Source organism: Lynx rufus, unplaced genomic scaffold, assembly GCF_022079265.1.
Source record: "Lynx rufus isolate CCGP_SWC_20201006 ecotype Redwood Valley unplaced genomic scaffold, mLynRuf1.p SCAF_9, whole genome shotgun sequence".
In the NCBI taxonomy this organism is placed as follows: Eukaryota; Metazoa; Chordata; class Mammalia; order Carnivora; family Felidae; genus Lynx; species Lynx rufus.
This window is the reverse complement of record NW_025814897.1, coordinates 100,912,725-100,935,216: the sequence shown is the minus strand read 5'-3', so window position 1 is coordinate 100,935,216 and position 22,492 is coordinate 100,912,725. Positions and strand designations below refer to the sequence as shown.

Sequence of the window (22,492 nt, the reverse complement as noted above, 5' to 3'; positions counted from 1 at the left end):
AAAAAATTTTTTTTCTTAAAAAGATTCTCAGGCAGAAGCATGCCTGATGTCAGGCAAAAAGTTGGCAGGCACAATGGTCTGTTTGTTACAGTGAGGTCAAAGGATTGCCGGAGTTAGCTCTCGTAGAAAAAAAAAATAATGGAAGTACGGATGAAAATGAGCGGGTTTGAATTATTGGTAATGACACAGTATCGGGTATGGCCATGGGAGTGAGCAGCTGGAATGGATTAAAGGGCAAGATTCCTAGAAGAAAACTGGTCAATCGGTTTTTTTAGAAGCCAGCATATGGGAAGGATCATCTGTGTGCGTAATAAAATTACCAAAACTTATGGCATAATCATGTTGGAACGATGGCAAGAAAGGTACCAGCATCTTCAAGGAATAAGTGGAACGGTTCTGCAGGCAGCATAGCTTTTATAAATAAACGTGGAGTGTGGCACAGTCTGATTGAAGGTAAAAGCTAAGGGTAAACATGGCTGAAAGACGAGGCATGAGTTGAAAGAAGCAATGAGAAGCAATCATAACAATCTCATCTCCAGGCATTTGGCATAGTTGCCGTGGAAGAGAAGACAGCCCTACTTAAGTGGAAACAGCACACAGAAGGGAGAATGAGGACAGCTAGAAAATAAAGACAGTGTTCCCAGAAGAGATTGAAAATGTATTTGAAAACGGATCTGCTTGTTACTTGTTATTTCTGAAACCGCAAAGATCTAATGAAAGGGGATTTGGGAAGAGGTGAGTTATCAGGAAAAGAGGGGGTTTGTAATGCTGTCGGGCATTTAAGTGCAAATTTTCAAAATTATCACAAAAAAATTGGCAGTCGTTAGTTTGAGAACCAGTCATGCAGTCTCTTCTCTTCCTGGGCGTTAAAACTCTTGGATTTGCCATTGGGATTTCGAAACAGCATAATCTACCAGAATATGAGCTGCAAAAAGAGCTGTAAAGAGTCTCAGCTACCCAGATTAGTACTTGGCAATGATGGGGGGGGCCATCAATATTTACCTTCAGTCACACCGTGGTGGTGTTTGAAGCCACTATAACAGTAATCACATTGCAGCACTGAAATTATGTGGTTATAACTGCGTATAAGTTGGTCATCAGATGACCTCTGGTATACTCACGTGTATTTTGAAATTGCCATTCAAACGAAAACAGAAAGTAAGGCGTTCTCATAGAAGCCACCAGGTCCTAATAATAGGATCTCTGGTTCATAGTCGTCAAATTCTAAGCACTCAGTACAAACTACCTGTTACCTTCAAAGGATTCCACAATGGGCGTCGTATGTATTTCAGACAAACAGACAAAAACCCAGGCCTTCAAAGCAAGCCTAGCTTCCTTCTAGTGCACAGCGCCCCTCCATAGAGAAAGGCCAGCATCACCCCTGGGAGGGTGTAGATCTGTGACGAGCACCCAGATCTTTTCGAACAGTGGTGTTAATAATCCGGAAATTCTCTTTTCCAAATGTTTACACTCTATTTTGAAGCAATCAAAGCACTTAGGAGGCCGAAGCCCTAGGCTACCTGCTCTTTGCTGCTGATTACAGATCTCTATCCTCTCTGGTCTTAAGTTTATCCATGGATGGATGCCTCATGCTCCCTGCTCATGCCCACCCTGCGCCAGCGGGCAGAGCACCAGCCAGGTGCTGCTGCTTTTCCTTTGTCAGCTCTTCTACTGGATTCGTGTTGAGGTTCCCCTTGTGCTTTTAAAATTTTTATGAAGAGGATGATTATTTTTTAGTACAACGGAAAGTGTAGAGTTGGCATTCTTTGGAAATTAAAAGTCTCATATTTTTTTTCTTGAAAGACATGACCTTTTACAGAGGCAAGAACGTGTTCCTCTCATTGCTCAGACTTTGAGTTGACTATGCATATATGCAAGCTAGGGGGCTAAGGAGAATTCCAATCAAATTCTGCAAATCGAGACATATTTTGAACACATTTTTAAAAATTTAAATCCAAGTTAGTTGACATATGTGTAATGATAATTTCAAGAATAGAATTTAGTGATTCATCACTTCCATATAACACTCCGTGCTCACCCCCACAAGTGTCCTCCTTAATGCCCATCATCCGTTTAGTCCATCCCTCCCTCCATCTCTCCTCCAGCAACCCTCAGTTTGGTACCTGTATTGAAGAGTCTCTTATGGTTTGTCTCCTCACTGTTTTCGTCTTATTATTCCTTCTCTTCCCCTATGTTCATCTGTTTTCTTTTTTAAATTCCACATATGAGTGAAATCAATGAGTTTCTGTGACTCACTTATTTCACTTAGCATAATACACCCTAGTTCCATCCATGTTGTTGCAAATGGCAAGATTTCATTCTTTTTGATTGCCTAGTAGTACTCCAGTATGTGTGTGTGTGAGTGTGTGTGTGTTTGAGTGTGTGTGTGTTTGAGTGTTTGTGTGTGTACTACATCTTTTTTATCTTTTCATCAGTCCATGGAAATTTGTGTTCTTTCCATAATTTGGAAATAATACTTCCATAATACTGTTGACAGCACTGCTATAAACATTGGGGTGCATATGCCCCTTCAAATCATTTCTGTATCCTTTAAATAAATACCTAGTAGTACAACTGCTGGGTGGCAGGGTAGCTCTATTTTAATTTCTTGAGGAACGGCCATGCTTTTTGTAGGAGTGGCCAAACCAGTTTGCGTTCCCAACAACAGTGCAAGAGGCTTCCCCTTTCTCTGCATTCTCACCAACACCTGTTGTTTCCTGAGTTGTTAATTGTAGCTATTCTAACAGGTGTGAGGTGATATCTCATTGTGGTTTTGCCTTGTATTTCCCTGATGGTGAGTGATGTTGAACATCTTTTCATGTGTCTGTTAACCATCTGGATGTCTTCTTTGAAAAGTGTCTGTTCATGTCATCTGCCCATTTCTTCACTCGATTATTTGGTTTTGGGGTATCGAATTTGATAAGTTCTTTATAAATTTTGGATACTAACCCTTTATCCAACATGTCTTTTGCAAATATCCTCTCCCATTCCATCAGTTGCCCTTTAGATTTGTTGATTGTTTCCTGCGCCGTGCAGAGGCGTTTTCTTTTGATGAGGTCCCAACAGTTCATTTTTGCTTTTGTTTCCCTTGCCTCTGGAGACATGTCTAGTAAGAAGTTGCTGTGGCCAAGGTCACAGAGGTTGTTGTCTGTTTTCTCCTCTAGGATCATATGGTTTCCTGTCTCACATTTAGGTGTTTCGTCCACTTTGAGTTTATTTTTACGTATGGTGTAAGATAGTCATGTAGGTTCATTCTTCTGCATGTCGCTGTCTAGTTTTCCCAACACCATTTGGTGAAAAGACTGTCTTTTTGGCATGGAGTATTCTTTCCTGCTTTGTCAAAGATTAGTTGGCCATACGTTTGTGGGTCAATTTCTGGGTTCTGTATTCTGTTCCATTGATCTAGGTGTCTGTTCTTGTGCCAGTACCATACTGTATTGATGATTACAGCTTTGTAATACAGCTTCAAGTCTGGAATTGTGATGCCTCCAGCTTGGTTTTCTTTTTCAACATTACTTTGACTATTTGGGGCTTTTTTTTTCGGGTTCCAACAAATTTAAGGATTGTTTGTTATAGCTCTGTGAAGAATGCTGGTGTTATTTTCATAGCGATTGCATTGAATGTGTAGATGACTTTGTGTAGGATTGACATTTTAACAATATTTGTCCTTCCAGTCAATGAGCATGGAGTGTTTTTCCATTTCTTTCATAAGCTTTCTATAGTTTTCAGCATACGGAACTTTTACCTCTGTGGTGAGGTTTATTCCCAGGTATTTTATGGTTCTTGGTGCTATTGTAAATCAGATTGATTTCTTGATTTCTCTTTCTGTTGCTTCATTATTGGTGCATAGAAAAGCAACTGATTTCTGGACATTGATTTTATATCCAGCAACTTTGCTGAATTCATGTGTCAGTCCTAGCAGCTTTTTGGTGGAGTCTTTTGGGTTTTCCACGTCGAGTACCATGTCATCTGCAAAAAGTGAAAGTTTGACTTCCTCTTTGCCAATTTGGATGCCTTTAATTTCATTTTGATCTCTGATTGCTGAGTCTAGGACTTCCACTACAATGTTGAACAGCATTGGTGAGTGGACATCTCTGTCGTGTTCCTGGCCTTAGGGGAAAAGCTCTCAGTTTTTCCCCATTAAGGATGATATTAGTTGTGGGTCTTTCGTATATGGCTTTTATGATCTTGAAGTGTGTTGTCATTTTTAAAGCCTTGTTGACTTCTGTTCAAAATACCAAAAATGTATGAAAAATGTTCTCATCTTAAAGAAAGAATCAGTAGATTTTAAGGAATGACTCTATAATAATTCTGCTTTGACAGCTATCTCTCAACTGAGATAACCTCCTGCCCCCTGAGATTGGAAACAGTCAACCAAAGAGCAGAAGCTACATGGGCCAGCCCTAGGGTCCTGGCATTGTAACATGCTCTAGGTGGGAAATGACACCATGTAAGTAAAGTGATTTTAACCATCGATCCCATGAAAACTGATTTGAAAAACATTTACACTGATAGGTATGACCAAGTGGAAGGATCTTGCTAATTACAGGAAGAGTTAGCAACACCTATTTAGGTTCCAATCAACAATAGATGATGCTGCCCAGGCTGCTGCTGGGTGGGAACAACAGGGTTAAGTCTGCCTTGCTGCCAGACTTCAGGTGCCAAATAGACCATTTACAGAACTCTTAACTAAAGCACAGCACCTTTCAGACCTTTCCAGAAAAATAAAGAGACAAGATTGTAAACCTGGAGGAAGAAGGAAACGCTTACACTGAAAAGAATGAACGATACATTTTTAATTGGGGGATTTGTCACAGCTGTGGACAGATGAGCTAAGCCAAAGTTATGATATAGCTTGGTTAAACACCAATTTCCAGGATGATTTCCCAGACAGGTAAAGGACAAAGCCGCCCATCCTCCTCGTGTTCACATGAGGGCAACCTGGTCAATGGTGATTTCTCTAACAGCTTCTACAACCCTTGGGTTGGTTTGGCTCTTCTGCAATCTTGCCACAAGGTGGCGATCGAGTGAGGTGGTAGTGCAAGTTCCAGCTCCATGTTTCACCTAGGACTAGAGGATTTTGTATCTTTGCGGGTCCAGAAAATGTTCGTGGGTTGTGTGAAGTTTTAACCACGTTGTACTTCATCCTGTGAGTGGTATGGAGGGACCACACTAGCCGATTCCACCCTACATTCACCACTTGGATCTCAAGTGAGCCATTGATGCTGCTGGGGTAGCACACCACAGGTCCACAGTCCATTTACTCTCTGTTGTCCTAAAGGGACTGTCCTTTCACTGGTAGCACTATTGGTGGACAACGGTGTGTCCTAAAGGATTGTTTATCTTCTCTTGCACTTTACATTGTTTAAATATATTTTAGAGAGACACAGAGAGAGAGCAAGCAGGGGAAAAGGGGAGAGAGGGAAATAGAGAATCTCAAGCAGGTTTGTTTCTCAGCACAGAGCACGAAGCAGGGCTTGATCCCAAGACCCTGAGATCGTGACCTGAGACTAAATCAAGAGCTGGTCACTTAACTGACTGAGCCACCCGGTGCCCCAATTCCCTTCTGTTTGTAAACCCCTGATAACTTCTTTTTTTCCCAGTCTCAACTGATGATTTTATTTTCTAATTCGTTCAGAAACTATGAAACAATCAGAAAAGAATTTGTACGAACACATCACCCCATCTCCTCACCTGAGCATCTGTACCCACGTAGCCAGCCGCCCTGCCTGTTACATTGGAATTCTGCTCCTATTAAGCATCTGTTGTACCATCTAAAGCCAGCGCCTCCACTTGTGTTGCTCCTGTCTACACGAGAGCAGCGGTCTGATAATTCCCCATCTTTCCTTAGAACCTTTTGATCTTTGCTGGATCATTCCCTATCATCATGGAACCATCCCATCCTTTCCTCTATCTTAAAAAGCCCCTTCCCTCAAGCTTATTCCTTGCCAGCTGCTTTCTGCATTAACTTCTCCCCCTTCCTAGTAACATATGTTGGGAGAGTTTGGTACTTTCTGTGTCTGATCCCTCTCAGTCCAATACCGGGCAGGTGCCCCAGCACTCCACCTTACCCCACTTCCTGTCGATGTTGCAAATGACCTCCACAGTGCTACATCCAATGGCCAGCTCTCAGCCATCGATTTACTAGATCTACCTGCACTATTAGAGATGGTTACCATTTTTATTTCCTTGATATACTTTGTCCACTGGCTTCCTATTTACCTTGGCTTCTCGATTTTCCTTCTACTTTACTGGTCCCTCTCTTCCTTCTCCTGTTGATTCTGCCTTTTCTCTCTGACTCCTAAGGTTGCGGGTCCCAGGTCCCCTTTTCCTCCGTCAATACACAGCTTCAGTAAATGCATCCAATCCCTTAGCTTCAAACGTTATCTAACTGCCTGACACTCACAAGTTTATATCTGCGTCCCAGACAGTGCTCCCTAATGCCGCACTTGTGTGCCTAACCGCCTGGCCAAATCTCCCCTCCGTTGTCTAATAAAATCTCACCTTCAGAATGTCGCAAGGATGAACCCCTGGCTCCACTGCCACACATCGCACCCCCCCACCCCCCACCACCACGCTCCTCTCTCAGCGCTTTGTCTTCTCAGCGGTTGGCAAGTCCATCCTAGCAATTTCTCAGGTCAAGATCTTTAAGTCACTCTTTGCTTCTCTCTTCACACTGCGCATTCCAATCTGACACAGAATTCTGTTAGTTCTACCTTCAAAACATAGGCAGGACCTGATGTTTCTCACCATCTTCACTATTAAGAATGAGTTATAGTCATGTGGATTCCCAACCGAGGTCACCGAAATCCACAGGGATACCCCTGCTTCTGTAGTTACTGCCTTGCCTTCACGTAACCCCAGTCACATCCTATCTAAGCAGCTAAAGTGACCTGTCACCTGAGAGTCAGGTCTTGTCTCTCCTCTGATTAAAACTCTCCAGCGGTGCTCTTCATCACTCTCGTAAAAAAACAAAGTCATTTGGGACACCTGGCTGGCTCGGTTGGTGGAGGGTATGATTTGATTTCTGCTCAAGTCATGAGCCCACGGTTCCTGGGATCAAGCCCACATTGGGCTCTGTGCTGACAGTGCGGAACCTGCTTGGGATTCTCTGTCTCCCTCTTTCTCTGTGCCCCCATCCCCTCTCGAAATACATAAATAAATGTTAAAAAAAAAAAAAAAAAACTAAAGTCACTTAATGTGACCTACTTGATCCGAACCCACCACTCCCTTTCTGACCTCATCTGGTACTCTCTGGGCTCCAATCTCACTGGCCTCAAATGTTCCAACCTATTTCTTCAGTGTATACCCTCACTCTCTTCCAGTATTTATTCAAATAGGATGTCCTCCTTGAAGATTACTCTGACCACCTATTAAAGTTGCAGACTGTAAGCCATGGAGATATAATGTACAGCACAGGAAATAGAGTCGGTAATGTTGTAATAACTTTGTAGGGTGATAGAATGAAACTACACTTACCATGAGGATCATTTTCATAATGTATAAAAATATCAAATCACTATAACATGCACCTGAAACCACTAGGATATTGTATGCCAATTATACTTCAGTAAAAATAAACACTATAAAATACAATACTACACAACACAGCACCATTGCAGGCTGCCCCCCCCCCAGCCCTGATGATCCTTACCATCCTCCCCTTCGTATTTTTCCACAGTACATGTAAGCTTGTAACGAAACAAACCATCTGCTCGTGTGTTTATTGTTGATTTTTCTCTTTCCCTCACTAGAATCTAAGCGCGTGAGGTCAGGAATCTTTGTTCTGTTCACTGTTTTATCTCGAGCACCTAAAATAGATCTGGCACATAGTAGTTACTCCATAACTATTTTTGGAAAGAATAGATTTCTAACATGTGTAGAACCAAAATATAAGACTTTTTTTTAACGTTTATTTGTTATTGAGAGACAGAGACAGAACGTGAGCAGGGGAGGGGCAGAGAGGGAGACCCAGAATCTGAAGCAGGCTCCAGGCTCTGAGCTGTCAGCACGGAGCCCGACGCGGGGCTCGAACTCACAAACCGCGAGATCGTGACCTGAGCCGCAGTGGGTCGCTTAACCAACTGAGCCACTCGGGCGCCCCTAGAAATAAAATATAAAAAAACCTCGGTAGATTCAGATCTTTGGTCACGTGTAGTGAAAGCAAATCGAACTAAAATTGAACAGATCTAGGCTAGATTTCAACATGTCACCAAGACACAGAACTTCAGACATCTCTTCAAAACATCTCATTATGTATAAATTCCTATAAACCATGTGAACATTTTAAAACATATTAAAATTTCTGTTACTTAATACATTTGGAAAATTGAGTATCAGATAAAATGGTCACTCTATTCCTGGATGGACGTCATTCCAGTTACCAAGGAATTCCCATTCTGCCTCTTCTTTCCTTTACCACATTAATAAAGCCTTTAAAGATCTTCCTACCTGGAGAGCAGATTGGTTTTTTTCTTGTGACCAGCTATAGAGCATATTTTAAGCTTATATTTGGCACCTTGCATGGGCTCCCTTGAGCTCTCTTCCACCCACCTACACTTTAGAAGATACGGTGGAATGCTAAAAGCCACGTTTTGCATACTCTCTACATCTTGGTGTCTCCATGGAAACTGGGTTCTTCACATCGCTTATACTCCTGAGGGATTTGGAAGGTGAGACTTCAGAGACCATCCCTTTCAGCTCTTAGCAACAGATGAGCAAATAAGACTTAGAGAAGATTAATAATTGCTTTACGCCCAAGGACCTACGGCTGATCAGTAGCACATGAAGTATTGCAATTCATATGTTTAAACTTCAATCTAATATTCCGTGTACTATACTATAGCATTATTTGCGGCATAAGTTCCCGTAGGTAATTTTTGTTAATTCAACTTCAATTATACCTTTGGCCATTAAAAAATACTTTGACTTACTGTTTGGAAAATCGTGACAAAATTGTCACACTTCATCACCTGTAACTTTCAGCAGTAATGTCCCTCCATGAAAATGTAAAATACATACGTGACAGAGTAACGTGTAAAGATTCTCTGAATGTTACCTTTTATGTTCAATTCTCAAAATACCTTTCTCAAAAGCGTCATGCGTCTCTCAACCCCCTCTTACCCTTTGAATCTGCTGAAGATCTGTTATTGCTAGAAAGTGACATGCCCACTGCTGGGAATCTGGGTATTAAGGATCACTTTGTTTATTCCATTTTGGGCAATTATATTTGCCTCGAAAAAGTCTTATTCCTGTAATATATTACATGCAATACATAACTACTAAAAAAAGACAAAAGTTGCAATTGTTGCTGCAAATTAGAGGCAGCAGAAACTGGAGGAAGAATAAACTAATACATGGGCACCTGGGTGGCTCAGTTGGTTTAGCATCTGACACTTGATTTCAGCTCAGGTCATGGTCTCAGGGTTTGTGAGATCAAGCCCCACATCATGCTCTGCTCTGACAACTTGGGACCAGCTTGGGATTCTCCCTCTCCCTTTCCTTCTCCCTCTCTCTCTCTCTCTTTCTGCGCCTCCCCGGCTTGCATGCGCTTTCTCTCTCTTTCTTACAAAGTAAGTAAATAACCATTAAAAAAAAGAATAAAATATTCCTGGGCACCTGGGTGACTCAGTTATTTAAGCATGTGACTCTGGCTATCAGCTCAGGTCTTGATCTCAGGGTCGTGAATTCAAGCCCCATGCTAAGTTCTGTGCTGAATGTGAAGTCTACTTAAAATAATTAATAATGGGACGCCTGGGTGGCGCAGTCGGTTAAGCGTCCGACTTCAGCCAGGTCACGATCTCCCGGTCCGTGAGTTCGAGCCCCGCGTCAGGCTCTGGGCTGATGGCTCAGAGCCTGGAGCCTGTTTCCCATTCTGTGTCTCCCTCTCTCTCTGCCCCTCCCCCATTCATGCTCTGTCTCTCTCTGTCCCAAAAATAAATAAACGTTGAAAAAAATATTAAAAAAAAATAATAATTAATAATAATAATAATAATAAAATTCCTGGCCTTTTTCTGCCATTTGATAGTCATATCCTGCCTGGGAGGCTGGAATACAAGTAAGAACAGTTCAACATTCAGCACTCGAAAAGTACTAAAAAAATACCATTTAACCCAGGGTATAGTATTTATGTTTTATCGAAACCAATGAATGGGAGTCACCACGAACTCAATGGGGGAAGGGTGCCAAAATAATTATGAATGAGACACAAAAATTAAAAATTGTCAACAGGAAATCAGGAAAAAGTAGGACCCTAGGAGATAATGTAAGTCAGTTTGACTGTCTCAGAGTAGAGAATCTTGATAGGTTAGGAATTCTTTTATAGAACCAAAGTTCGGCCTTCCACTTATGTGTGGAACTGCTCAAGGGTAACAACTGCCATTGAATAACTTCTTAAGATTTACAAAGATTATTCCAAAGGGAGGGAAAAAAATCCTGTTACAAAACCCATGGCTCTGTTGGATGCTAACACATGTGGCTCCCCTATAACTACCCTACGGGTCACAGTGCAGGAACAAATGACTCAATCGTTGAGACTGACCTCGACTTCTGCTGTGAAGCGGCTCGGTCTGACCCCAGCAATGATCCTGTCCCCTGGGAATACCACATTGTTACAGCAGATGGATGAGAATTCACTGGCTCGGGGGTTAGCACCTTCATCAGTGGAGACTCGGCCTCGGGGGATGAAACTAGAATGATGTAGTCTGTGGTATGTCACAGCTGCCCAAACAGATCCTCTTTGCCAAAAGGAGAACATTAATTTCATAATGTATCTTCTAAGAAGTTGAACAAGAGCCGTGTCTACGTTGACCTAAGAATACAATCAACTAGGGTTCAAAAAGAAACCTGAATGATTTGGTAAGCACTGTACTTGGATATCTTTTAGCAGTTGTCCTTAATTGGAGAAAATGTAAATCCCTTGGTAATCCCTTGGAGAAAGGTTATTTCCTCCTTAAGAGCATACCTACTTAAGTCTCCTGTTTAACTCTCTCTTTGAAAGCAATACAAATCCCAGTTCTACAAATTTGGCCAAGATGTAAAAAGTGGATGATGGCTTTTCCCTTGTTTATGTCCTAGAGACTTTGCCTCCACGGTTAGAAAAACCAAGTGAGAAAAATTGCACCTGGTTCTTGGACTCTCTGAACTTACTTCATGTGACAGAATCCTGAGTTTGGTAAGATCTTAGGTTAAGTGACCTTAGAAGCTTTAGTTATGCCACTCTCCATTGTTGACCAACTGTAAAATCTAAGCTCTACGAATCATCTCCATTGTTTGGTGTAAGCATTTCATATGTAGGTTTCAGTTATTGCATAGAATTATAGCTTAGAAGTTATTTTCGAATCTAACATTAATTGAATTGATTACATCGAATACGTACATACGTGTCTATTACTCTTAAAGTATGTCAGTAATTCGCACTCGATACCTGTTTGTTTGCTTTATCGGTAAGCAATACTTATTCTCTGAATAAGGAACCCTGATTATGAACTTGAGTGCACACCTGAATCAGATTAAGTTATTTTGCTTGATCTACTTTGGTTTCCTTTTGAGAAAATTTTTCAACATTAAATGAATGAATGTTTATTTAGAAATGAAAACTGGAAAATAAAATGTGTAGTTTTCTAAAAACTGCTCATAGGCATTCTGGAAAGAATTACTAAGAGATTCTCTGATGGCTTTTTTCCAATTCAGCTTCCTCCTCTCTCCTCTCTCTCTCTCTCTCTCTCTCTCCCTCCCTCCATTTCCCTTTCTCCTTCCCTCTGAGGTCTTTCTCTCTGGCCCCTCTCTCATCCTGTGAGTTTATGTCCATTATTCTGTGAGTTATGTATGTCTTTCTGTTTTAGTGATTGTGCTCCTGCAGAAACTGAGGCTTACAGAGGCTGAGATCACTAAGCCAGTAAGTGGCCTGGCTGTGACTTTTGGCAGGTCTGCTGGGTCCGGATCCAGTGACATTCCCTGCAAACAGAAAGGCAGCTGTGGAAAGAAATGCTAGGAGTCTGGCAGGAAGTGGATGGGATGACAGTGAAATAAACAAAATGAGGAGAACGGAGAAATGAAGCTGAATAAGTTAAGGGGGAAGGTGCTGGTGTTGGGCTGAATGTTACAAAGAAAAATTCAATTCTATACTGTATGGATATGAAGTCACTCAAGCCCCAAGCCATAAGACAAATGGAACATTAGATATTACTTAGAGTGGTGGCTTTCCAATTTTTTAAAGTTTATTTATTTATTTTGAGAGAGGGAGATATATATATATATATATATATAGAGAGAGAGAGAGAGAGAGAGAGAGAAATATGAGTGGGGGGAGGGACAGAGAGAATCTCAGGCAGGTTCTGCTACCAGCACAGAGCCAGACGTGGGGCTCGAACTCACGAACTCCGAGACCATGGCCTGAGCTGAAATCAAGAGGCTGACAATCAACTGAACCACCCACTCAATTTTTTTTTAACACGAAATAAATCGCCTCTCTAAGAAAACGTACCCAGGGGCTTAAACAATCAATACAATCAATTAAGAGATGAGTGCTTTTGTGAGAAGGCAACAGAGTCCTTTGTTGTTACTCGTCTAGTGAGCCATCCTTATATTGCAAGTGAGGACACTGAGGCTGGGAGATGCCAGCAACATTCCCAAATGGCAGACCACATTAGTGACACAACATGGAGTAAAACTCACGTCTCATTCCCTGACTTGGAGTCAGTGTTCCTTGTAATTCACAAACATCCTTACAAGAAAGATCTCAGTTCCTGGGTCAGGAGGGAGAGGAGGAGGTTAAGCAATGTGAATAAATGGCACTGCCACGGTCACCTGTGGGCGCTCTGCATTTTGTGCACGGGGTGGGGTGGGGTGGGGTTGCCGAACTGTGTGAGGAACTTCTCAGCGTTCACACAGTGGTATACTCCACGCATCAGTTGAAGCTTACTCTCAAAAATTCCTAAGGTATAGCAGCCATCCTCTGCTTAAAAATTCCCAGGAGTGGGGCACCTGGATGGCTCAGTGGGTTAAACGTCCAACTCTGAATTTCACTTCAGGTCATGATCTCACCGTTGTGAGATCTAGCCCCGTGTGGAGCCTGCTTGGGATTCTCTCTCTCTTCTCTCTCTCTCTCTCTCTCTCTCTCTCTCTCTGCCTCTCCTCCTCTCATGCCCATTGTCTCTCTCTTTATTTCTCAAAGTAAAGGAATTTTTTTAAAAAGTAGTTCCCAGTAGTATACAAGGCACGTCTTCACTGCAGCTTTTCTTCTGGGTTGCAACAGTAACTTTCTTGAAACACCGTATCATCTGTTCTCTTAAGAAGTAGTGGAACAGGGGCGCCTGGGTGGCGCAGTCGGTTAAGCGTCCGACTTCAGCCAGGTCACGATCTCGCGGTCTGTGAGTTCGAGCCCCGCGTCAGGCTCTGGGCTGATGGCTCAGAGCCTGGAGCCTGTTTCAGATTCTGTGTCTCCTTCTCTCTCTGCCCCTCCCCCGTTCATGCTCTGTCTCTCTCTGTCCCAAAAATGAATAAACGTTAAAAAAAAAAAAAAGAAAAGAAGTAGTGGAACATAGTAGTTAGCAACTTGAGCCGTGCAATCAAAATTCCAGAAAGAGATTTACCTCTTGTAAGAGATTTAACTTCCCAAGATGTGTTACATTTCTTTAAAAGGAGAGCAGAATTGCCGAATTGTTGCCATTCATGTCCCCGGGAAACTTTGCTCCATTTTGGGAACAGAGGACACCAAAAGGAATGACTTAGGGCTGGTTCAGGATTGAGTCAGTCTGTTGTGACCTGGATCTGCTGGACCATCACTGTTTATTTTTTTTAATATGAAATTTATTGTCAAATTGGCTTCCATACAACACCCAGTGCTCATCCCAAAAGGTGCCCTCCTCAATACCCATCACCCACACTCCCCTCCCTCCCACCCCCCATCAACTATCACTGTGTATAATCTTACTCAGTTTAGGTATATTACCCAGGTATTATACAACCACAACTTTTAGGTATATTTTGAGCATTTAATACTGATGGGTAAATTACAGAATTACAATGGAACTGTCACAACATCTGGAAAAGAGCATTGGAAGCATAACCCACCTCAGATTGTTTTGAAGATAAAACAGGATAATATATCGCACTGTAATTAGCGCACGGATTAGCAAATGATAAACTCACAGAATAATTACTAAGGAAGCAATATTGATATTTGAGGGCACTGATTCTGGAGTCAGAAAGTGTGGCCCATGTTCTGGCTTCACCACTTACGAGCTGTGCAACCTTGGCTAAGTCTCCTAAACTCTGAGGGTCTGCTCCATCATCTGTAAAAAACAAGACACAAAAAAACAAAAAAAAAAAAAAAAACACAAAAAACAAAAAACAAAATAAACAAACAAAAAACATCATAGGGTTATTCTAGTACCTGGAGTAAGATAAGCACTCAAAAAATGTGGCTATTAATAAGAAGAAAGGGAGGAAAAGGAAGAGGAAAACTATATCACATGGAAGAACCATTTAAATAAAGAAAGAGGAGAAATGTCATGGGAGAGGCTGGCATGAATGAAGTATCTATCTTTTCAACTCTTCATTTAGCATGTTGTTAAGATCCAAATGCTTGGATAGTGAATAAATGAATACAAACAAATAATAAGGTCCCTGAGGTCCTGGAAAGACATGAGGCCAACAATCACTAATTATAAATCAGATGTTGCATTTTTAGGTTTTCCAGCTCCCAGCTGGAGCTCGTATAAGCACCCAATAAATGGAGAATCCGAACAATGCGACTGAATTCATTCTTTTGGGCATCACAGAGAACCCAGAGCTGCGGAAAATGCTCTCTGCTGTGTTTCTAATCCTGTACGTGTCCACGGTCTTGGGGAACCTACTCATGGTGGTAACCGTGATCACGAGTCAGAGCCTGAGATCACCTATGTATTTTTTCCTCACTTCCTTGTCCCTCATGGACGCCACCTACTGTTCTGTCATTGCCCCCAAGACGATCGTGGACTCCTTCTCCGAGAGAACTACCATCTCCTTTGAAGGCTGCATGGCCCAGCTCTTTGCGGAGCATTTCTTTGGTGGTGTGGGGGTCATCCTTCTCGTCGTGATGGCCTATGACCGCTACGTGGCCATCTGTAAGCCCCTGCACTACCCGAGCATCATGAACCCTCGGGTGTGCCGCCTGCTGCTGGGAGGCGCCTGTGTCGGGGGGTTTATCCACGCAGCAATACAGCTTCTCTTCATGTATCAACTACCCTTCTGTGGTCCCAATGTCATCGATCACTTCATATGTGATTTGTTCCCATTGCTGAAACTCGCCTGCATGGACACCCACGCCCTGGGTCTCTTAGTCATCCTCAACAGTGGGGTGATGTGTGTGACCATCTTCCTTATCCTCGTGGCCTCCTACGTGGTCATCCTCTGCTCCCTGAAGTCTTGCAGCTCTGCGGGGCGGCGCAAAGCCCTGTCGACCTGTGGCTCCCACCTCACTGTGGTCGTCTTGTTCTTCGTGCCCTGCATTTTCCTGTACGTGCGGCCTGTGGCCACTCACCCCATAGACAAGGCAATGGCCGTGTCTGATTCCATCATCACGCCCATGTTAAACCCCCTGATCTACACCCTGAGGAACGCAGAGGTGAAAACTGCCATGGGGAAACTGTGGGGGAAAGGGGGGGCTTTTGTTGGCAGGTGCGTGTCATGCGAGGAGCATCATGTCTCCCATAAAGAGGAATTCTTTCAGACACGTGTGAGAAATAAACTGTCCATTCTCCACTAGCGGCCAGAGGGATTTCTTAACAATATAAAGGTCTTTATGATGTAGGATTTAAGGACCATGGATTTGTGAAAGGATTATGATCTGCTACTGATTTCGACCCTCCTTGGCTTCCCATTGCCTTTACAAGCATCCTGCCTTGTGGTAAAATTCTCCACTTAATCTTTCTACTGCCTCTAAGTCCACATCTGGAGCGCCTCACCTCCTCCTTCACTGTCCGTCAGCAGTTGTGGGACTTTTTCACCTGCCCCCACAGCTCTTCAAGTTTTTGCTTCTCTCTGAGAGCAAGCCCTCCTCCTCTTCAGGTGGCTGTTTCCCCCTAATTTACAGCTTCAAACTAAGAGATGAAGCACTATCACCTCATAGAGCCTCCCCCTCACACCTCTGTTAAAGATTCCTCCACTCCTACCGTAATCCCTACGCCGACATCTTCCTTATTTTCTTAGTAAAAATGATCAACAGTATAATCGCTTTTACATAAACGTCATTTGACTTTGGCTACTTGCCAGCTTTCTCTGTACTGGACATCTCGTGGGAAGGACTTTTGTTTTATTTATGCCTGGCATCTGTTAGGTTTTCAATAAATGTCTGTTGAATGATTATAGAATGGAAGAGCTTTCCCCACTCCCCTGCCCAAACAGCCAAGTTCAGATAGTTGGGGGGAACAAGGAGATAATCAATAAGTAATTAAAAACAAACAAACAAAAGGCAGGGAGTGATCATTAGAACAGAGTCTGTGGAAATGGAAGGCTCTGGTTATTTTGTGGAGGGTCCTTCATATTGGGTAGGAAGAGAAGGATTCTATTAGCCCATAGCATTTCAGCTGATTGTTGAGGAAAAGTGATGAAATATATTAATACTTTTAATAACTTTAATACTTTTAATGATGAGAACACCAATAAATGACAGCAATGATCAGAAGGAAACGGCACGTGAGGATGAGTGCGATGAAGATTCTAGAAAGGGAGACTCTAAAACAGGACTACCATGGTATTTTCAAGGAACATAGTGGTCCACGTAGAGTGGCAAGAAGCAAGGTGAGAAATGTACACAGGGGTCAGATTATGTCGTGTGGAGACAGCTAACGCTCCCTATAACCGCAAAGCGCACGAATGTTGTTTTGGTTTCTTAGAAATAACCTCGAGCCAGAAATTCTCCAGGAAGGCTGAATGACTTTAACTTTTGTGCTATAGGGGAGTTGGAGGCAAAGTGTAAAAAACTTTTGCAGCTAGTTTCTATTTGTTCTTTCAGTTTTGATTGTAGAAGGAATTTTACAGTACCGTTTAAAAATACTTCATAGTAGGGGCGCTGAGTAGCTCAGTCGGTTAAGCATCTGACTCTTGATTTCAGCTCAGCTCATGATCTCATGGTTCGTGGGTTTGAGTCCCACCTCCAGCTCCATGATGGCAGTGTGGAGCCTGCTTGGAACTCTCTCTCTCTCTTTCTCTCTCTCTCTCTCCCTCTGCCCCTCCCCTGCTTGCTCTCTCTCTGTCTCTCTCTCTCAAAATAAATAAACATTTAGAAATGTCTTTATTTCACAGTAAAGTACTCCTCCTAGTTTTATAGTTTTTCATTTTTTTTTCCATGTATCAATACAGAAGAAAAATCCACAACAATGTGATGGCTTGGGTCTTTGAAAAAGCTTAGGATAATCTTTATTTTATTAGAGTCGCATAATATAAACACTAGGAACGTCCTCGGAATGTGGTCCAAGACTTCATATTTTGTGATGTGTGAGATTTGATACCTTGATAAACGTCAATTAAAGAAACAGTGCGATGCTAGCTTTAGTTTCATGTTTCTTATTCTATTGTTGAGAGCTTTTGGTGACTGTGCCAACTTATAATTTAGGGTTACCTGCCAGTTTGTTCACAATTTTTTATAGATGATTAAATAAGTTCTCAGGTCACCGCATGCCTCTATTTCTCATTAAATACATTTTAGCACATAAGGTCTGGAAATTTTTTACATATTCTGCTTTCCGATACAATCTTTAGTTTACTGATTTCTGGTACCAAGATATTCTAATAATAAAGTTATATTTATATAACTCTAATAATAAAGTTAAAAGCAAAAGGGGCTCTTTCTGAGATGTCAATTTTTAAACTGAATTATAATTGAAGCACAACCAACTAAAAGGAAAATGAATCTCTTTAACTTGATGAAAGGGTGTGTTCCAGAAGCCTAAAGAAAATGTCCCGGTTAATTAGAAGAGTAATCCATTAAATTCAGAAATAAGGCCATCTTCTATAACTGCTATTATTATATATTTTACTAAGAGTCTTAATGCCAAGTTCTCAACCTCATATACCTACAGACACCAGGAAGATTTTAAAAATTGAGTAAAGTCAAATTGTGCAAAGATGTTTAAGAAGAAATGTAAAACATTTGTTCCCTACCGAAAGGGAGCAAATCCTGTCCCCTATTAGAGTCTGCCCAGACTAAGCTCTGCTCTGTTGTCACCCTATGGGGAGCATATATCCAAATTTGCCCCACACTCAGATTTTTAAGACAAATCAGGCATCCATATTTCTTTTTTTTTTTAATGTTTATTTATTTTTGAGACAGGGAGAGACAGAGCATGAACGGGGGAGGGTCAGAGAGAGAGGGAGACACAGAATCTGAAACAGGCTCCAGGCTCTGAGCTGTCAGCCCAGAGCCCGACGCGGGGCTTGAACTCACGGACTGCGAGATCATGACCTGAGCTGAAGTCAGACGCTTAACCGACTGAGCCACCCAGGCGCCCCAGGCATCCATATTTCATATAACTTTTAATGATTTGAATATGTTGATGGCTAATTTTTTTAAAGGTTGGCAAAATCTTCTTCTAAACAACAATTTGGGATCAAACAAATTTACAAACTTTCAGGTGAATTCCAGTCCATTGGCTGTCACTTTGGAAATTCTGTGTCAGCCAATGAAGTAACAGTACAAAGGAAATAAGGCAATCAGAACCGAAAATGAAGCAACAGAATTCATTGCTGGGTGATGTGTTCATCTACTTAGCAAAACCAACACAATCAACAGACATATTATAGTGTTTATTAAAAATCTTGGTCAAAAATAAGCACAATATTACTTCCAAATGTAAGCATAATAAACAAGTTTAAAAAATAAAATAAATGGTCTTCATCATCAAACTAAGAGATGTAACAAAAATTACAAAAAGCAGACTAAACGTCTTCACAAAAAGACATATGACAACTGAGTAAGGTGAGTTCTACGATTCATGATAGGAGAAACTCACATTTGAAAGTTGTTAACTTTTCCCAATTAATTGACACACTGAGTGAGCTCCTAATCAAAATCTCTGGAGATGATATTCATGGAAACTGACAAACTGATTCTAAACTCCATGCGGTTGAATATATATGTGAGAATGGTCAAAGATTTGGGGGGATGGGGAGGGGGGGAAGGGGGAGAAGAACCAAGAGCAAATATATCACAAAGCTGTAGTAATCCACAGGGGCCAGGCAGATAAAATCACTTGCGCCCAACTGAAAGGAAGCTGGGAAATGAGAGAAGAAGGGAAACTTTTCCTGTGAGTGACTTAACTTTCCCTGGTGTAACTTGTCAGTGCAGCACTAAATATATATCCTGCTCAGTCCCATGTTTGAACCCTTTCAACTAATTTCTCTAAGCAATATTTTTCAGAACATCATCTTGATTGTTTCGGAAAGACGACATCCGCTTTTTAAGTTCCTCGAAGAGTTTTAAAAATGTTTCAGCTTATTGAAACATTACTGATTATGTGTATTGTGATCATGCAAATATAAGCAATAATAATGAAGGGTATCTATTGTGCATTTATCATATCACAGGCACTTCCCTAAGCACTTTATCAATGTTAACTCATCTCATCTTTGCCATAAATCTATACATTCACTATTGTTGTGCTCCCATTTGGCAGATGAGCTACCTGAGATACAAAGAGATCAGGTGAATTGTTCCAGATAAATTTCTAAGCCCAGTTTAAAGCCCAGTTTAACCCCACGCTTCTAAATTCCTCTATGCCAATTCCCTGGAGATAGGAAATGTAAAAGCCATGGAAAGGTACACAAATTAATTAAATTCAACAAAATGTGATGAATATGTTGAGATGTAATTTACAAGTACTAAGGGAGTGTAAATAAAGAGCCTTTGGCTGAGCCATTTGGGCCAACGAAAAGCTTCCTAGAAGAGATGACGTTGAAGTTGAGTCTGAAAACACGACTAAGGTGTTTCCAAGTTAGCCAAAGTAAAGGACATTCCAGGTAATGGGACCAGCATGAACAAAGACATAGGGTATACTATAGGCACTGCTAAGGATGAAATCAATTAAATTCTACAAAACACGTTGAAAACTCCCTGGCACGTGGTAAGCATTTGGGCCAGATTTATTACACTGTGCCCACAGTTATTAGCCTCCCTGTATCTACACTGGTTTCCTTGTAACTTTGCAGACCTTCCCTTTCTGAGTCTGGGAAGTCCTTGTGACTCACTTTGACCGATAGAACGTGGTAGACACCCCAACAGAACGCCCGTTCTGAGCCTCTGCCTCAAGAGGTTTGTGCACTTTCATTGGCTCTCTGAGACACTTCTGCCATGAGAACAACCCCGGATTAGCATGCTGGACGACAGGCCACCAGGGAAAGAGCACCACCGTCCCATTCAAGATCATATCGGATCAGACTATAGCTAATCGAACCCAAACAGCTGAGAGGTCCCAGAGAAGATCATAGAGCCACCCATCCACCTGAAGCTGACTGCAGATGTTTAAATGAGCTCAACTAAAAGTAGAAGTACACCCCAGCTGATCCATAAACTAACAATTAAAATACATATATATATGTGTGTGTGTGTATATATATATATATATATATATATATATATAGTTTTATGTTACTGAGATTGCATGGTTGTTTCACAGCAGGAGCTAACAGATATGGGATTGAATAATAATAGCTATCATTATTTTTGGTCTGGAGAAATTCAGGATGTACAGGACATATATTTTTAGTCAGAAAGATACAGAAAATAGTGTTGGAGAGGTACATACTGGCAACTACGGTGTGTTAAGTTAAGGAACTCAGACTGAATACCATAAGCAATCTGTTGAAACCCTCAGAAGATGTAACGAAAGATATCAAATAGGACAGAGAAACAAACTTCAAATCAGAAGAAAGTCAAGTTGGAGATCGAATATGGTGAACATTGATGTATCAGTGTTAGTTGAAACTAGGAGAGTAGATAACAGTACCCAAGTAATGCATGTGATGAGAAGAATGAGCCAAGGGTAGAACCTAGGTTTACAAAGGCTTTTAGAAGACAGGAAATTATAGCAGCAAAAAGTGGACCAGGAAGTTAAGATTAGAGAAGTACCAAAATAATCATGATACCATGACATGATGGAAGTCAAGGAATAGAATTACCATGGAAAGAAAGTGGGATTTTTCTGGGAAAAGATGACTTGAGAAAAAAAAATCTTTAAATCCCATGCCTTCTTTTCCAATTTTAAACTATAAGAACAATTTAAAATAACAAAACTTATGGCTGGACCTAAGGAAAAAAACACCTAAATTTGAAACATTTTAAGGAATGTCTTTAGACTTAGGTTCCATGAGGATTGGGGTTGTGACTCTCTCATTCAACTTTGTATCCATCAGGCATGGAACCTAGTATGCATTTAGTACACAATGTGTTGAAAGAAGAGAAAGAAGGAAGGAAGAATGGATGAGAAGGAGGGAGGAAGAGAGGAGGAGGGAGCACTGGGGGGAAGGAAAGACAGAAGGGAGGGAGGAAAGGAGGGAGACTTTTGAAGGTTACTGCTGGCTTTCTAAGTGCTAACAAGGGGTCATCAGTGATCATAAGAAAGAGAAATATTCTTCCCACATCAAGGATACTAAAATTAGAAAGCTTACAAAAATCCCCCAAAGGGAAGGCAAATAAAAAGCTTTCAACATTTGCCAGAAGCAGAGTCAGCCAATTTGTTAAGTTACCAGGTCAAGCAAGACCTTTCTGTCCCCTGACCACTTCTCCCACCCCTCCCAACTGAGTCCTTATCTAAAATCTGGGGGAATCTAGGCTATATATGATCTAAGAATGAGAAGAAAATTCATGAAGCTTTCCAAGCACACACAAACATATCTTTTCTCTCGCTATATAAAATTTTAAGGAGCAACAAGAGATAAGAATTAAAAAAAAGTTTTATTATGTCTTGGTTACTTAAGAACCAATAATACTAAATATAATAATCACATGACCAGATTCAAAGGTTTCAAAAATGAAACGGCAAGACACAAAATTTGGGAAATCAGGAGTGTTCACTTAGAATAGGAAACATAATTGCCTCTTGTAAATATGGCCCTGAGAGCTCTGACAAAGGTCCTCTTTGGGACTTAACTATTTATTCTGCCACCTTTTTCTATGTAAGAATCCTGGGCATCTTTGATGGGACATGATAACAGTTGGTCTTCAGTTGGTAGAAATGTTTCACATACTCATGACGTTCATTGGATTCTTTTCTCATTAGCCTATATCACTCAAAGTAATACTTCTTGGTGCCAACTTGATGGGAATTATAAACTCAGATACTGAAATGGAATCACATGACGGTACTTAATTATGAGATCGTGATGCGGTGTGGTGCTGTATGCATCACACGCCTCAATTACGTCATCTTCAAAAATGCAAATACGTATTTTAAAACGTCCTCCTACAAAACCAAAAGACCAAAATTGAAAAGCACTGAGGCAGCCTTTCCCATCC

General features: G+C 41.4%; 1 protein-coding gene across 1 annotated transcript; it reads left to right on the top strand.

Moving 5' to 3' along the window:
• Positions 1-14,734: 14,734 nt before the first annotated feature.
• On the top strand, positions 14,735-15,748 carry LOC124506034 (olfactory receptor 4C6-like). Its single transcript, XM_047072045.1, has one exon. The coding sequence runs from the start codon at positions 14,735-14,737 to the stop codon at positions 15,746-15,748; it is 1,014 nt and encodes a 337-aa protein (XP_046928001.1).
• Positions 15,749-22,492: the final 6,744 nt, after the last annotated feature.

Bases quoted from the DNA above. Each gene is read 5' to 3' on its own strand.
- LOC124506034 (XM_047072045.1), top strand. From the start codon at position 14,735: ATGGAGAATCCGAACAATGCGACTGAATTCATTCTTTTGGGCATCACA.